This window comes from Pocillopora damicornis, chromosome 3 (genome assembly GCF_964200805.1).
Source record: "Pocillopora damicornis chromosome 3, jaPocDami1.2, whole genome shotgun sequence".
NCBI classification, from domain to species: Eukaryota; Metazoa; Cnidaria; class Anthozoa; order Scleractinia; family Pocilloporidae; genus Pocillopora; species Pocillopora damicornis.
The window spans coordinates 13,038,040-13,055,359 of NC_142672.1; the positions used below are offsets into that span (position 1 = coordinate 13,038,040).

At 39.8% G+C, this 17,320-nt stretch overlaps 2 protein-coding genes across 3 annotated transcripts; both read left to right on the plus strand.

Annotated features, from left to right (window-relative positions):
- Positions 1 to 1,684: 1,684 nt before the first annotated feature.
- LOC113674247 (uncharacterized) lies at positions 1,685 to 9,581 on the plus strand. The gene is made up of 6 exons (XM_027190720.2): positions 1,685 to 2,028; positions 4,339 to 4,849; positions 5,291 to 5,376; positions 6,215 to 6,412; positions 7,424 to 8,310; positions 9,125 to 9,581. Exons 1-6 carry the CDS (start codon positions 1,902 to 1,904, stop codon positions 9,299 to 9,301), a joined length of 1,986 nt encoding a protein of 661 aa, XP_027046521.2. The 5' UTR covers positions 1,685 to 1,901; the 3' UTR covers positions 9,302 to 9,581.
- Positions 9,582 to 10,739: 1,158 nt separating this feature from the next.
- LOC113674246 (uncharacterized) lies at positions 10,740 to 16,969 on the plus strand. Of its 2 annotated transcripts, none has more exons than XM_089199743.1 (7): positions 10,740 to 10,878; positions 12,029 to 12,081; positions 13,088 to 13,608; positions 13,719 to 13,804; positions 14,561 to 14,758; positions 15,083 to 15,984; positions 16,375 to 16,969. In XM_089199743.1, exons 3-7 carry the CDS (start codon positions 13,112 to 13,114, stop codon positions 16,570 to 16,572), a joined length of 1,881 nt encoding a protein of 626 aa, XP_089055869.1. In that variant the 5' UTR covers positions 10,740 to 10,878; positions 12,029 to 12,081; positions 13,088 to 13,111; the 3' UTR covers positions 16,573 to 16,969. The 2 variants fall into 2 exon arrangements, with proteins under 2 accessions (XP_089055869.1, XP_089055868.1); XM_089199742.1 differs by lacking the exon at positions 10,740 to 10,878 and adding an exon at positions 11,694 to 11,805.
- The last annotated feature ends 351 nt before the right edge of the window (positions 16,970 to 17,320 follow it).

The window sequence follows — 17,320 nt, forward strand, 5'->3', positions numbered from 1 at the left end:
AGAGCTTTGCTCTCATAACCAGCATATAATGAGACATAATAAGTCTGTTATCTCACCGTCTAATCTCAGGATAAGCTCCGGCTAAGATAGAAAAGAAATTAGATTACGACGTGCCAAGTTCACGCTGGTTTTCTAGCTTAGACAGCTGACTAAGTAAAAAGCTCTTGACATTAAATTTGCAACCCACGCTTTCAGACTACAGTTTTGAGAGCAAATAACTTTTCAGACCCATTTAATGAGATTACTTTGATCCTGTAATAAAATGTGTTTTCATTTAGATCGTAACTGTTGTGGGATTCTTATATGTATTATTTTTTTTAAGCTTTCCGGCGAGAAACATTGTTTGAATGTTTTCTCGAGGTTTAGACAACAGGTCTGGTTGTGTCTTAAGAAGAAAAAAAACAGTGAAATCTTATTAAAGTTTCCTGCTTTCCTTTTTCTTATCTGTTAAAAATACTTTAAGATACCCATTCAATCATTTTTATCCATTTATTCTTTTGGTTGTTTATTTAATATACCTAAGCTTTCATCTTATTTGACTGATTTATGTAATATTTATCCTTTTATTTTATTGCCAACCAGTGTGATTCAATAATGAATCTTTATTCATATCCATAAATACTATCTTGCTGTATCCAACTTTGTGATCCAGGTATGGTGTTCATTTGAAAGACATTAGGAACGGCTCCGTTAAACAAATGACTTAATAAATTGACGATTTTATTGTAGCCAGTAAATTCGACTCATAAATTTGAAATTCACGAGTGAGCTTCATATTTTCCTCATGCACACTTATGAAGTGTTCCTACCCATTGATTTTTCATATGATACAACATTTAATGAATTTAATGTGTTAAAACTCTTATGAAACGGCAATTAAATAATGGGTCAGCTGTGCTTTTATAAAGATATGAAGCACTTGGGAAGTTAAAGGAGCACTCAAGAATATCAGGCGTCGAGCTCCTCTTACGCATTTTTCAGAAATTATTTAATTTTTATCCGTAAATTTTGAGACTGGCGCTGTCTCAGGATGACTCTTCACTTCCCCGATGACCCCTCTTTTCTGAGTTATGAGCCATACACAACTGACCTGACCTTTATTTGTGAAGTGCTTGTAGTTTCGCAGTACGATTAGGACGAACAGATAGAAAGGGCGTAATTTGGATCAATATCAACATCTGGGCACGGAACCATATATAAAACCAGCTCCTAACTTTACCTAGAAAAATAGAAAAGTTAAAATTGTCTTTGTATTATCAAGGAAGCTGGAAAGGAAAGTTCTGCTGCGAGGCGTTCCCGTTCCTTCCTATCCAGCTTAAGTAAATTTTTTTTCGCCGAATGCCTTTGCGTGACTCGCGCTTAGCTCACGTGTCCCCTGCTTTGTCCAGACAGCCTTCCCTGGCTGATTAGCTCGTCAAGATCAATCACGCCTACAAGTTTGATGGATTTAACTTCTTTTATTCTAAATCACCATTCTGTGGCAGCAGACTCTCATATCCACGGAGGAACTGCCACCTTGAGAGTTTGCTGTCCAGCGACCTTGGTAGTTTGCATATTCTTTACGTAATTTTCATTTACTAGAAGTTTCCTTATCTTGGCCACACGTGATGTAAACGTGCTCGCTTGAGTCACGTTATATATCATAGTGAACAACAACAAACGGGAGAATTACAAAGTGTTTTTCAATGGACTTTTGACTATGACCCAAAGCTTCACCAAAATCACTATCTCGAAGAAAAAATCAACTGAAATGATTTAAAACTTGCGTGAAATTACATTAAAAATTGATAGAATATTTTCAATGTCTCCAAAACTTGCGTCTTTACGTGATATTGAATAGTTTATCGTGATTTTACGACTTAAAACGGAGAACATATATCCTTCACGGTAGGTGGTTTACCATGTGTTCATATGACATTCAGCGGACTCTAATAAAGGCAACTGAAAGAGTTTCACAGGCAGAAGTTATCTTCGCAGTTGAAAGAGAGTTAACTCGGAGTCTTACTGTACCAAGATACTTTCTCTACGGTATGTACAACAATCCTTGATCCGATTTTGTTTATATCTGCGCTGCTTTTACCTTGTCCTTGAGCGACGGTAGGAGGCAGGATTTAAGTTTATAAAAATGGCAAAGGAGTGGGAAAGGTTTCTTCTTTGCCTTTCACTCGTTTGCGCTGTAATCAGTATGGAAATATTTTCATTTGTTGAAAGTAGAAGCTATTTTCGTCTTTTTTTGGATCCATGTATCAGAATCAGAGGCTGGGGGTCTCAATGAGGCGATGACTTTTACTGTTGACGGTAAATATTTTGGCCTATTTACGCCCAACGATTAATTTCTGTAGTTATTAAAAGAACACATTTCTACGGTTAACTTTTTCTACGACTAACAATTCAACTGTGTAATTTTTTACGCCTAACGGCTAACACTAATTGAGACCGTCAGTATATGTAAGAGAATTCAAAGTTGATTTTTGCCGATTGCGTCTACAGTATTCATGTTTGGGTCATCCTTAATTGTTACAACCTGTCACTGCAACAAGGTGGTAAATGTGATGAATATGCAGCTGGACTGGACCAAAGATTTGTCTTTTTGTTTTTCGACGAGCTTAGTTTTCTCGCTTTGCTGGAAACCTTAAAATCGCAAGGCAAAAAAAATTTAGGCGCGACCTGTGCGCAATTGTGATTGTTTACGTAAAAATTTCCTTCTCGTTTCTTGAACCGCAGTTCTCTTTTATGATTATTGTACACTCACAGTAAAAGAAAGAAGGAAATAAACGGATTAAATTTCGTGAACAACTTGCAGATTTTCTTTGACACGCGCAGTCACGCGCATTTGACATCAATTTCGATTTGTTTCCTTACCTCACGCGACATTCGGAGGACATACGCGACCATCAAAATATGCATATTCAGCTGATGGTCATGGAGAATGAACACTCATGATAAAGGCTCGTAAGGCCGGCCTTACCTTACGAGGGGCGGGCTGTTTCACCTCGGCAGGTAGGGTAACCAGCACCTCGGCAGATGGGACACTTTTTTCTTATGTAAACACCTTGTCTCGCCCACCCGAGACGAGACAACTCGAACAGAAAATGCGTGAGGACGCTATGACCAGAGCCTGTGTGTCTTAGGTCAGCGGAGACCGTACGTGAAAGAAAAATGGCGGCCTGAAGAGCCTGGCTTCTTCCAATACGCGCGTGCCTTTCTTTGGCTCGACAGACAAACTCGTTCTGCCTCAATGTGGCTTGGGCTATCAACATTTCCTATTTGGTTTTCATTTCCAAAAGTAGCTCCATGAAAATATTACAATATCATAAACACCATGTTTACAGCTATTCTTTTTCTGTCGTGCGTCATTTTGTCGAAAATGTAACCTGGCCTGGCCCAAAGAGGGTAAGCAAATGTCAAATTTTCATATAAACGCTCCGTAAAGTTGTCTCGAGGGAAGGGCTGTCTCAGGTATCCGAGACCACATTAATGGGGCCTAAATCACTTCTGGTGCCCAAAGTCGGACAGTAATGTCTGAAATTGGACACTGGAGACTAAAATTAAAAACTAGCGTCTGAAATCAATCACTAGAAAAAAAAAAAACCGGACACTTGTGTCTAAAATCGACTTATGGGAATTATACCTATTAGCGTTTGTGCAGTAAAATCCTTCACAAAATTTTCCTGGTTAAAATCCTGAGATCTCTAACCTCGAAATTCCAAGTAACTCTAGTTTTCCAAAGCCATATTTCAAAATTTAAATCTACAGAATACCATTTAACAAATCGTCAATGGTTTAGTGTGGTCTGAACTCTTTGCGACATTTTTTTTTTGATATTCATTATCACAGTGGTCAAAATGTCGTGGACTCATGGGGTGCAGCCGAGTGAGTCTGCAATACATTTTGAGTACTGTGATGACGTCATATCGTTGTCGATAAGAGCACAGACTACCCTAAACCACTGTCGGTTTGTGTTTTACCACAATATCGACTATTTTTGAGTCATTCATGTTTGAGAGCCGATAAAGGCATTGCGTGACAGGTGACAAGTTGACGCGAGTAACGTTGTCTGTACTCTTAACGACAACCGCAAATTGGCCAATCAGACTGTAATATTATTACTCGGAGGCAAATGTGTTTTTCTTCTTAATGTTTCTGTTGCTTTGAAAAAAAATTAAAGATGCTGCGGTAAGTGTGAACACTGCAATAAACAAAAAAGATCTGTTATTGTTGACCTCAAGTAAAACCAATTTGAGTGTCAGGATGGAAAAATTTTATCCTATATGAATTTTATCATTTTACCTCCCTGTATTTATTTGTTCAAAATTATGTCCATTTCTTCACTTTCAGAATTTAAAGAAGTTAGCATGCATAGGCACGAGGTGGTTGTTCTCATTTCTTTATTGTACCTGCTCGTTCTCGACGTCGAAGGCCTCTGTCCTCCAAACACACAATGTTTTGGAAACGGTGACTACAATGCAAAAGCACAGAGCTGTAAATGCTACCCTCGACGGAGAATCGGAAGTTTCACGGGAGAGTGCTGTGAAAGTGTCGACTGCAAGCCTAATGCGACTTGTGTACATGGCTTCTGTGGAGCTGATGGTTTGACTTGCAAGCGTTGCCTAACAGGGTGGACTGGACTCAACTGCGAGAAAGTAGACTCCTGTTTTCCTTGGCTTCATTGTGTGCATGGCTCCTGCAAAAAGTCCCGGATGAAGTGTGAATGTGAACCTGGCTGGGTGGGTGACCTGTGTGATCGGTCCTTGTGTACAGTGAACTGTACCTATGGTGCATGCCCAAATGATCCAAAAAAATGCGAGTGCTATGAGAACTTTTATAGCCCTGAAACAGGATGTGACAGGTATTGTTTATTAGTAATTGGTAAGCTTTGGAGAATAATGATGTTGGTTAAGCAATAGAGAGCAATAAATTTCTGCTAATGTAATTTGTGCATTTTGAGAAAATTACAGGAATTAAGGATGCCTCTATTGCAGAATCACTTCTATAAACAAAAAGCTAATTCAAACAATTCGAGCATGATACAATAACGGCCTAATCACCAAAGCAGCAATAGCTTTCTATTCGGAGACTAAATAAGTGTCATTAATAAACATATCTTCTAGAGATACCTGGAGAACTATCCTTCCCTTTCCGTCTAACACTTAAAAAAACCTGGCAGCACTGTGACATTCAGGCCGACGCTTTGATTCTCCCTTTCTGTTCCCTCAATTTTTTCGCCAAAGACAGCATAGGATGAAACAAGCCCTTGTCAAGCCTGTGCGTTTTTTTTGTGTGTTTATAGGTCTTACTGTGCGAAGGACTGGGAATGTAAAAATGGCGGATATTGTGTTGACCTTCACCATTGTGCTTGCCCGGCTCATTATACAGGTCAGACAAACACCCTTGATTACCAGCCGCTGTTAGGGAATACGAGCCCGCGCTTCTGCCCCCGAACCCTTCTCTTCTCGGAGAGGGGCGAAGAGCGGGCACGAGAGAGTAGCGGAAATCGATCCTAATGATTACCCCTAGCGAGGAAATGCTCTTTTTATGTAGTATTTGGAAAAAGTGTCTATGAAATTAACGCTTTCTAAAATCAATTCAGCTTTTTTTATTTATCAAGAACCATCCCTTTGGTTCCATAGAACTTTTCTGTATTGTGGCTGATCATTCATGACGAAGTTAAGTTTGGTTTGAAAACGGTTCCATTTAAATATAAACAAAATATAAGTGCACCACTCTTCCTCTGAATAACAACAAGAGCCTTAATGTATCAGTTTTTTTTTTCAAATGTCGCGTCAAAGCTTCAAAGATTGGCTATTCTGCACAATGGGGCTCATAGACACGACATGAATCTCAACAAACACTGAGGAAACTGGCAGGAAAAATCACAACTCCCTTAATAGTAGAGTTTATTTAAAACAAAACAATTAGTTGAAAGAGACTGAATCGAGCTGACACCAAATGATGTTGATATGAAATGACAAACGGTAACATTCTCACCAAGGAGAATTTGAACTAGGAGAATGGTACACTGCACGATGAACTGGCATCGTATCCAGGGTATAGTAGTAACTTCTTAATCACTTTAGGGCTCTGAGACTGGGGTAAACTCTGACTGGATTTATCTTCTAACTTATAGGCTAAATTCTCCTTTTTTTTCTTTTTCATCCTCCTCTTCTTTTACTTTTTTGATTTGATTTTGTTATTTGTCTTTTATGTATGCTAGGTAATCACTGTGAGACCATCAGTGGGTGTGGCGTCCCTTGCGAGAATGGACACTGTTCCAAGAGTCCATACGAGTGTGAATGTGTGCCTGGCTGGGGACCTAAAGGAAAATGTACAAAATATGTCGGAGCCTGTTCAAATTGCAACTCTGAGGGAGGGACTTGCGAAGATGGGCCTAACACGTGCAAGTGCAAACCAGGTTTGGGCTTCTGAGATTTCCTTTTGTTTGTCACATAATATTCTGCTTCACAGAATTTATTTATCAGAGAGATAAAAAAAACGAGAGTCATCAAGAAAACTTGTGTATAGTCATTGCAAAAGTAACGACCCTCCAATCAAATTGACCTTAAACGGCCGATGAAAATAAAAAATAAAGAAATTCCAAGGTTGGCTTTGAAAAGCTGCGACTGAAGAAATGTTTCCTTTTTTAGTACAAATCAAAATTTCCTTTGTCTTTGAAAAAAGCTTTGCTCACATTTCTTAAGAATACTCAAGTAGTTTTGATAGCGGCCTACCAGGCCAGTCAGAATCATATTTACCTTAAACAGCTTGAAGAAAATCAAAAAGAAAATCAGTGGGTGGCTTTAGAAAGCTGCGACCAAAGAACTAATAAATTTTTTTATAAAACGGCAGATTCTACTTTGTCGCTGAAAAACTCTTGGCTCGCATTTTAAAAGTATACTCAAGTAAGGCAGGGCAGCGCACAAAGATAGGCGAGAGAGTTAAATTAATTTAAGGGGTAACGATGTGCAAAGAAAAAAATTCTCCCTCGACCCCGTTGACTGCACTTCACGCTACAGTGAAATTCTTCCCCATTATTTCTTTTGTTGGTCGGCTTCGCTGACCGAGACAATGTAAATGTTTCCACATTTGCGACAATTTTAAGAACTAAAATGGCCCTCAAGTGGCACATTATTAGTTACATGTAAAACCAAAAAGTAATTTAGGGCTGCTATAAATCTCAAATTAACCCCTTAACTCTTAAGATCTCATTAGTAATTCTCGTTATTGTCTGCCATATAGTTCTTGTGATGATAGTTTGGAGAATTTGGTATTGGATCAACTAATAATTCCTTAACTAATATTTCTCTTTATTCTCATAATTTTTGTACTTGATATTGTATTGATATTATAAAGATAAATTCTGTTATGGTCGCTCATAGGAGTGAAAGGGTTAACTCATGTTTCGGCTTTTTTTTTTTTTCGTAAGGATATACCGGTCTTGAATGCGCACAAAAGAATTGTGATGGCTGCGAGAATGGCTCATGCGACTTCGGCCCTTTGGGTTTAAAGAAATGTCACTGTGACGAGGGTTGGGCCAATGAGATCCATGTACCTGGCTTTAATTTATTTTTTGGACCATGCACAAAAGTGAAATTATGCTTACAACCATGTGTGCATGGCTCATGTCCAAATGATCCATACGAGTGTGAATGCGATGGTGTTTATACTGGCAAAGAATGCGACAGGATACAATGTCCAGTGTGTTGTCCTCCTCTGACTTGTGACTGCTCCAAGCCAAAAAGACCAAAGTGTCTTCCAAGCTGGCACCATGACTGTTGCTTGGTAAAGTCCTGCTTTACAGGGGACACCTTGGTCCACACCGCTAATGGAATGGTGCCCATAGAAAAAATCGAAGAGGGAGACTTAGTAATAGTTCGTCATGAAGACGATGCTCCTGCCATTAGCTACTTGCGTCGCGTTGACCAAGTTCGGAAGAGGCTGTTTCCTGCACGAGATCTCATCATGTTCCAAACAGAGGACGAGGTTATAAAGGTCACTCCTGACCATCATTTCTTCGAGAGCCCATCGAACTCGTGGATGAGTGCCAAGAAGATAAAAACGTCACATCTACTTCAGGCCTTGGACGGAAAAATGGTAAAAATTCAGAAGCACCTAATGGCGTCGGCATCAGCTGACGAAAACGAACTTGTGGCCGTGTTCGATCTTTCGGTAAATGAGTACGATCGATATTCCGTCGGAAAAAAAGGAATTCTTACGGCTTCGTGTAACAGCACGGATGATCTCAAGACTCGAGACAAACAAGTGTGGGGTAATTCAATGATCCGACTCCTTCATAATATCGACGCTAAGGAGGTGAGAATTCAGAACTTTTTACTACTAGATCACGAGTTGTCCATCATGAAAAATTTTTAAGTAGTTCATTTCGTTTGGCTGTATTCTAATCCCTGTATCTATTGAAGGTGTTGCGTGGCTGATTGTTGCTAGTCCCCGGTGGTCCCTGTGGTCACTGGTAGTCCCCGTTAGTCGCCGTTGATCCCAGACAGTACCTGGTGGTCTAGGGTTTAAGTCCACCTTCTTGCCTCTCTCCCGATTTAAATTTGTTATCAGTTGCCCTGATCGCAGCCTCTCGGCTGGGTTTACACCCAATTTATGCTTATTTGGAAACATTTATTTCATTCTTTGCTTACAATGGCCCTGGAAAGCCTCATCGGGAGAGTAGTTATTTCAGAGATTATCATTGTTAAAGTATTACCATTAATCTTGTCTTTCGTCTCTCGCAAACTTCCATAATTTTATTGTTTTGTTTGGCAGAGTCGAAATATTGTCACTTATTTCTATTAACATGAACAACACCTTTGTGAATGGGAAGAACCTCTGATTTCTCTCTCTATTTTTTCCCTCTGTTTATTTGTTAATCATCAACAAGAAGGTGTAAAGCAGGTGTCGGATCGGCGGATCGCCAGAAACGTCCAATGAGGCATGCTTTCCGAAAAAATTAATTTCCTTCATAATGCAAATCGGGGGGGGGGGGGGAGAGGAATAGTAGAGGAGGGGAAGGGGGCTACGTTTACTGATGCCAAAGGTTTCGCCGTCCCTTCCCATCCCCCCTGAATTTCTCATTGTCTTGCTGATCATGTGTCCATGTCCCTTTTTTTTTCTTTACCAGATCATTCCACCGGTGGAAAAAGATCCAGCAGGCTTCCCAATCTATGTGTTGGTCATAATTGCTGTTGTCCTTGGCGCCATATTGTTGATCATTGTATTAGTGCGAAGGAAGAAACGCCAGAGGAAGTATGACTTACAGAGAGAGTCACTGATTGCTGCAAGTGCGCATGCACAGTAGGCCATTTCTGAGCTGCAAAACCCCTCACTTTCAAAACGAGGCCAGTTACAGTATTATCAACTGAGTTGATAACGTAAATTAGCTTCCGTTAAGAGTTTCAAAGCGGACGTTTCGAGCGTAAGCCCTTCTATCATTCGCTCAGACGAAGTGCTAACGCTCGAAACATCAGCCTTGAAACTCTTTATAGCGGCCAATTTACATTATCGACTCAGTTGATAATACTGAATAATTTCTCAACTACGCCCCCTTACACAAACAAAAAACGAATTACTTTTTGGCACAGAGAAATTCTATTGAGAATACGAACAAACAGTAAACGACAGCCATATGAAATGCCTGATAAACACCACTGCCACCCTATGACATCATGCAAAATCATCCAAGGTGGGAGGGTGGGTGGGTGGGAAGAAAAACGAATCAGTACAATGCAAAATCTCTAGTGTGCGCTCGAGGTGAAAACTGACGCGAAATGAAACACGAAACTCCTAGAGCCTGAAACTTTGCCAAATAATAACAATGGTTTTCCGATAAAAAAAATTTTGCATTTGACTCTGCATTACGGAATCGCGCCCATTGAAAAGCGTCGCCCGAGAAAAGTGGGGTACCCATGATGCTTTGCGGGCGCAATGACCTAGGAATGAGGTTGCAAACGCTCACCGCCAACTTCGGTCGCTTTAGATCTGAATTGACAAATTCCCAAACGGGAGTTGTAAAATTTCGCTTTGCGTCCGTTTAGAGACAATGGAGATACAATTGGAGCAATTAGCATTGTTTCAAAGTGACGAAATGCTCTTTTCGTCGGTAAAGAGCGAGGGCCGCGTTTGCATATCAAAAGAGCGTGAAGTGTTCATCCGTAAGCTTATGAGCGTAAGCGTGCATCTACGTGGAGCGGGAATCTACAACGTATACTTAAGCTTTTCGAAAAGTAATTAGACTACCGACGTGTTATCTGAAACTGACGGCAATAACGGGCCAAAAAGGAAGGTAAAATTCCGCACAGCCCCACACTACATTATACGTTCAGTTCTTGGATAGAGTGACAAAAACAATACTTTACCATTGGGAAAACAGATTTGTTTTACGATAGTATGGGGCAGTACGGAAATTTTACTAAAAGGAATATTTCTGTGATGTTTTGCTTTCTTGGCGAAGTTGATGGTCGAACCTCGCAAATCTGCCGCATTTGAGTCTTAACACAAATTGAAAACCCGGCATTTGAAAGGTAATTTAATTTTACATCTGACCGATTTTTAAACAATATAACCTAATCAAGATAACGCCACTAATTACGTCTATTCTTCTTCGATGAAAAGCGCTACGTTTCGGTTGTCTGCACAAGAAACAATACTTTCGAACACTGCGTACACGGGGGATTACATGATTGACAGTCGGATTGACAGGCCTGCGTGAAGTTACGCATGCTCTCTTTCTCTTTTCTAGCTTATTTGCATTTTCCCGTGCGACGTTTTTCAATGGGCGCGATTCTGTAATGGGTCCGTGAGAGCAGTAGCATTTGGATCTTAAAGGCAGCTGATTCTGTCTACTCTTTCAAACATCAGATTGTTATGAGATTCCCAGTAAGTATCATTTAGAAACCTGTGTCACTCGCAAAATATTTTCGTTTAATCATTTTCGTCATCTTGTTTATATCATGAAGTGGAGCGCGATACTATGTTGTGTCACGCAACACCCAAAAAATTTAGTGTTGTTCTTCCATTTTTTATTTGTAGTGAATAACATAAAGGTGGGTGTGCCTTGTTGAATAAATATTTTTTTGGGACTATATGGTTTTCAGGTTTGCTGTTAATTGCATAGAACCTTTAATCGAAACCAATCGTATTCCGATCTGTCATGAGGTCAATTGGTTCAAATCGTTTTTATTTTGTTTTGTTTCTTATTTTGTTCGTGACGTGTTTTGCAAAATAAGCACATTGTCCATCGACTTTTTGAGCACTTTTCTATCATGGGAGGAGCAATTTTCATATTGATGAAAATTATCATTTAAACCTTAAAATTCTAAAGAAGTTTGTATTTACTCCTGAATGTCACGGGATATTGTATTTGCTGTAATTGTAGAAAAATGAACAAAAAAGCGGAAGTGACGTGAGGGGCTTCCCCTGATTAGTTATTCTCAGAAAGTATCAAGGTCGTTTTTTATTCATTTATTAATCGAGATTACATTCGCCTCAAAAGATTGTGACTACAGAAACTTCAGTTTCGAGATGACAAACAGGATAAAAATTCAGATCTGTTTTTCAGTGGTTATTATTGGTACAAAAACCTTTATTATGCAAACTTGTGATCGTCAACAATCAATGTTTTTTCGGTGTCATGACGCTGAGGGTAATCCCCTAATGAGTTTGAAGACAATGACCTTTTATCAATGCTATTGCCAGAAACGATATATTTGGCGGGGAACTCAATGTGGCATTGAAGTATCTTAAAAGTGTTTACAAATTTCTTGATAACAAGAGTGATATCAATGGATTCTAGAGAGCTTCATGGTAGGTATTTCAAAAGTTGCGAAACCCATATCCAAATACAGGATGACATCAAATGTTTCTGCAAATTAAGCAGGAAGTAAAAGGGACGTCCCCCAGAAGGCCGAGTTAATTTCTAAACAGCTATTGGCTTATTTCCCTCTTATGATATTCATGTGACTTAGAACTCGCACTATTATAAAAACGAAAACACGCATTTAATTTGCATTTCATTTGATTGTCACAGTTTCCTGTGCTGCACAAAGTGCTAAAGAAGTCAGTGTGAATCTTCAGTCCACGGTGAGTTTGTTAGCCTCCTTAACATTTATAACATAGTACGGAACTATAATTTTGGCTAAATGTTTCTTCTTTGCTGCTATATTTGTTTAGATTTGAACCGAAAACGTTGCGTTCTCAGTTTGCCACTGCATGTATCTGACGACATGCTCCCATTCTGTGGTCCGATCTTCAGTTTGATTTGTTCACACTCAGGCGGGACCAAAAATCACTTAACCGATTGGATATTAAGCAAGTAATTTCGACACTATTTTAACAAATTGGACGCTTCTAGCTAGAAGCGCATGCAAGCTATCAGAGCGGAAGTGATCTGACAAGGAAATTACTTCATTTTCCGAGTTCAAAATAGACGTTTCACTCTTCTTGAATTATTTTCACACAGTCTCAAAGCCAGTGACTTTTGGTATTGCAAATTTAGTCTTCTTCTATAGCAAGCCGGACAGAACTGAGCCAAAAATGTGAAATTTACTTCTTGTGAATTAAAAGGGAAAGCAGTTTTACAAGTCAAGTAGGTCATAATCAAAAGTTGAATTCTGAGAAAGAAAGTCTTTTTGGTGTGCGTTACAACATGCATTAAAGAGGTCACACGTTGAAACAAATCATTTTTATAATTATCTGTTAAGAATCAGTGCTCAAGCTCATAATTTTCATCTATTTCTACGAAGTTTCCGGCCAATTGTTTTCTAAATTAAAACCGAAACAAGCATAGTTTGATACAACGCATAGGCGCGCCTCTTGTCATTTCGCCGAGTGACGGAAGTTCTTTATTGTTCTTGATTGAATGTAATAGCGTAAATAGCGACGCCGCGTTACAACACGATGTTTTGATGGCAATCTGTTGATCATGTTTTCCTCTGTTTCTACGAATTTTCCGGTCATACGTTTTTTAAAATTGAAACCGACCGAAACAACTAAAGACTTAATTTTTAGCTAGCATTGAGACCCTGTTCCGAAGATTTAGCTTTGGATCGAGTCTATAAAATACAAACAATTGTCAATCTTTGTTTAGCCCATAGCATTTCACGGAGCTGCAATGCTGAAGTACGCATGCCCTATCATTGTTCTGCTGCTGGTGCTTGTTATAAAAGAAGAAGTTGAAAGTGCCTGTCCTCCAGAAACACAGTGTTTTGGAAATGGGGACTACAACCCGGCAACTCAGAGTTGTCACTGTTACCCAAGAAGGCGGGTAGGGCAATATACAGGAGAATGCTGCGAAAGTGTCGGCTGTAAGCCAAATGCTACTTGTAAACACGGATATTGCGGAGCTGATGGCGTAACATGTTCCCGTTGCCTCACGGGATGGAATGGAACCAACTGCGAAAAAGTGGAGTCATGTTTCCCTTGGTTTTCCTGCAAGCATGGCTCTTGTATCAAGTCCCGGATGAAGTGTGAATGTGAACCTGGCTGGGTGGGTGACCTGTGCGATCGCTCGTTGTGTTCAGTGAACTGTACTTATGGTGCATGCCCAAATGATCCCAAAAAGTGCGAATGCTATGAGAACTTCCTGAGCCCCGAAACAGGATGTGACAGGTAACAGAAGGACTTTTTGTGCTTCCACGCCGTTGCCATAACGTATTTTAATGGTGACTGAAACAAAAAATGACTTGATAATCAAGAGGTTGTTCTCTCTTAATTGGTAGATCTTACTGTGCACAAGGATGGGAGTGCCAAAATGGAGGCTACTGTATCGACCTTAATCACTGCGTCTGCCCACCACACTATTCAGGTGGGAAAAATAATTTCTTGACATAAACATAAACGCTCACGTGCAAGATTTGTCCTTGTCTTGTAAAATCCATGCTCATAACAGTGTTTCCAATGCCGGCGGCCCACTCAACTTGAACAATGTTGAAAACAAATGAAGCTGTTCAGAGGGTTTCCTTCGATTCCAGTCAATACTGCATTGCTAACAACTGGTTATTTTGAACCTCTTGTGCAATCTAAGGATTTATTCGAGGATCTTATATAAGAGAAGAAAAAAAAAGATTTATTATTAAGCGTTGGGCGGTTTGCCGCAATGAGCGTGATTATCGTAATCAAGATAAAATGGCTGTGTGGTAAACCCCCAGTTGTACTGTGAAAGTGAAAAAAAAACATGTAGAACACTAAAAAACTCTCTCTCTGTGATTTTTACACTGGTGGAAACCTCTAAGAGTAACTAGTATGGAATATCGGTCAACGTTAGGGTCAAGGGAGTATCATGAAAATAAAGGAAGTGATCCCAAAGAAAATTAACCTTGACAATAACAAGGCAAATGTATATAACTATGTTACGGTGTTACAGGTTAAAGAGAGTATTACTGTACTATCCAGGAACGTTGACAGAGCTTTTCAGAAGGGAAAACGTGCTATCCTAAGCATTTGAAGCCATGTTAAATTGTTTTCTTAAAATAAACCAATATTTACTTTGGGGGTTCCTTAACATTTGCAACCTCTGTAGCTTCATGCTTGCTTCCTTTCATTTTTACTCTTTCATAATCAGGTCTGCACTGTGAAACGATCAGCGAGTGTAGCGTAACTTGTCCACACGGAAGATGTACCCATCGTCCTGACGTCTGCGAATGTGAGACTTACTGGGGACCAGAAGGACAGTGTACCACGTACACAGGACCTTGTGTTAACTGCAGCTCCGTTGGAGGAACATGTGAGGAGGGCCCTAACACGTGCAAGTGCAAACCAGGTTTGAACCTTTGCAACTTTAATTGCCTTGCGTTTTTTTTCCTATTTCCTTGTCTCCTGAGAACTCAAATTTTAACTTCTTTCCTCCCTACACTTTTTAATTGCGAAGGCAAAAGAAAATGAAACATGGTAAAATATGACTAAGAGGAAAATTTCTTGATCTTTAAGAAAGACACAAGTTTTTTTGAAAAATTCAATGATGGAAAATGAAACCAAGGCAGGAAAGGGCTCAGTGAGTTTCGATGGTGAGAATGAAAGAGTTATTCCAAAGAAATCAAAAAAATGACTAAAATTAGGCACACATCTGTGGTCTGATTTTTTCCAGGATATATGGGTCCACAATGTGCTGACCTGATGTGCGACGGCTGCGAACACGGATCATGTAAACATACAACGACGGGGAAGCAGTGCACCTGCGACCTTGGTTGGAGCAACCAAGTGCATGTCCCTGGCTTTGATCTTCACTATGGACCCTGCACCATCATTACCTATTGCACTGAACCTTGTGTGCACGGCACGTGTCCAAATGATCCCTACAAATGCGAATGCAACTCTCCTTATGTGGGTACAGAATGCGATGTTATTAAGTGCCCAAAGTGTTGTCCACCACAAACGTGTGACTGCTCTGATCTCACCAACATACGTTGCCTCCCAAGATGGCATCATGACTGCTGCCTGCTCAAGTCATGTTTCAGGGGAGACACCTTGGTACACACAGCCAATGGATTGGTACCAATCGAAGAAATAAAGGAAGGAGACATGGTAATGACCCGTCACGAGGGCGATGACCCTTCGGTGACACACCTGCGTCGTGTCGACCAAGTTCGGAAGCGACTCGTACCTGCACGAGACCTAGTCGTGTTCCGAATGAACGGCGAAGACATTTGGGTCACTCCCGACCACCAGTTCTTCGAAGTCGGAAAAAGATCGTGGATAAGTGCCGGGATGGTGAAGAAGACACATTCGCTTCACGCCCTGAAGGGAAAAGCGGTGAAACTTCAGCACCCCGCCGTGACGCCAGTGGAACTCTATGGAACATACGACGACACTGAGCTTGTACCTGTCTATGATCTATCTGTGGATGAGTACGATCGATATTCTGTCGGAAAGGAAGGGCTTCTTACCGCCTCGTGTAACCACTCGGACGATATGTTAAACCGAGACAAACAGGTCTGGGGTGAAGCAGCGCATCCAAAATTCCTCAACAGCATCAAAGAGGAGGGAAAGGTGAGGAAAAATTCGGTAAAATGAACACGATATTTTTACCCTTTGACTGAAACTTTAACTTATACATTCTCTTTCCAAAGTTTCGACAATTTTCATTTTTCGTGATGATTTAAAAATTCTTCTGTTAATAGTAAAAATGGAATGCAATGTCAAATTTCAGTATTACGCAGCTTGAAAAAAACATAAGAAAAACAAAACAAAAACAAACAAACAAACAAAACATTTTGAACTTGGAACTGGTATAATCTCCACTTTTCATGATGATTGGTGAAGAGAGTTACGGGATAAAATTTTCCCTTACCATGCACAGGTTCGAATCATTTTATAGACCTCTTATGACAAGGGAAGACTACTCTGTGTCAGTTGTTGTTGTTCTTTTCTTTTCACAAGGAATCTGTCACTTTGGACGGTTCAGACGAAGAAAACTTTGAACCAGACAACTCTGGCTCTGACCTCTCAACTCTGTCAGCCATCGTTAGTGTCCTTGCCGCCATATGCTTGTTGCTTATTATCGTTGCCATTGCAACGATCTACAGTAAGAAGAAACAACGTAGCAACGAGTTTGAGTGCCTGGTAACTCGCACATAAACTTATCGCATGCATATTAGATAAGTCATGGACTAAGGCGATTAGGAAAAGAATCCTTGAAAAGGCCACCCCTTTTACTTGGAAGCTGAAACATGACTAAGATTTAGCACTGACTTTTTGGATATCTGTATTGAAAGAAAAGGACTAGTCCTAAATTTAATTTTTTTTGGCGCTGATCCGTCTTTTCACCTTTGTCAAAGTATACTTCGCACAAAGTCTAGGACGTATTATATCGCTAATTTCAGAAGTATGTATTTTTTTCAGTTTTAAAAATGAGATAGATTTAAGCAAAGCGACCAGATTTGTTCGGTTTCATGACATTGTATTAATTTTAGTATTGCGCGGTTTGTACTTGGCACTATAGATTAAACAGTAAACAATAAAATGTGTAGTAAAATTACACGAGGTAGTTTCAAAAGACTGTAAGACAAAATGGAGTTCGTATGTGTAAGTGACATGATCGTCGTTACCATCTGGTTTCAGAAACAAACAAAACATATCATCCAATCACAACTCTGACACATGACTCTTTGAACATCCTCAAATAGCCATCGTTTTCCCGTAGAACACAACTCGATTAAAGAAAGGGTAAGAAGCCTTTCCTTAAAAATAATGCTCCTTCAACTGTATAATTCGTAACTGCATATTTAAAAGGGCAGTAACGTTCATAAAAAGGTAAAAAAAAAGTGAAAAATTTAACGAGTTTCATGTACAAGCAAATAAACAAAATTGTGCTAGGGAAAAAGTT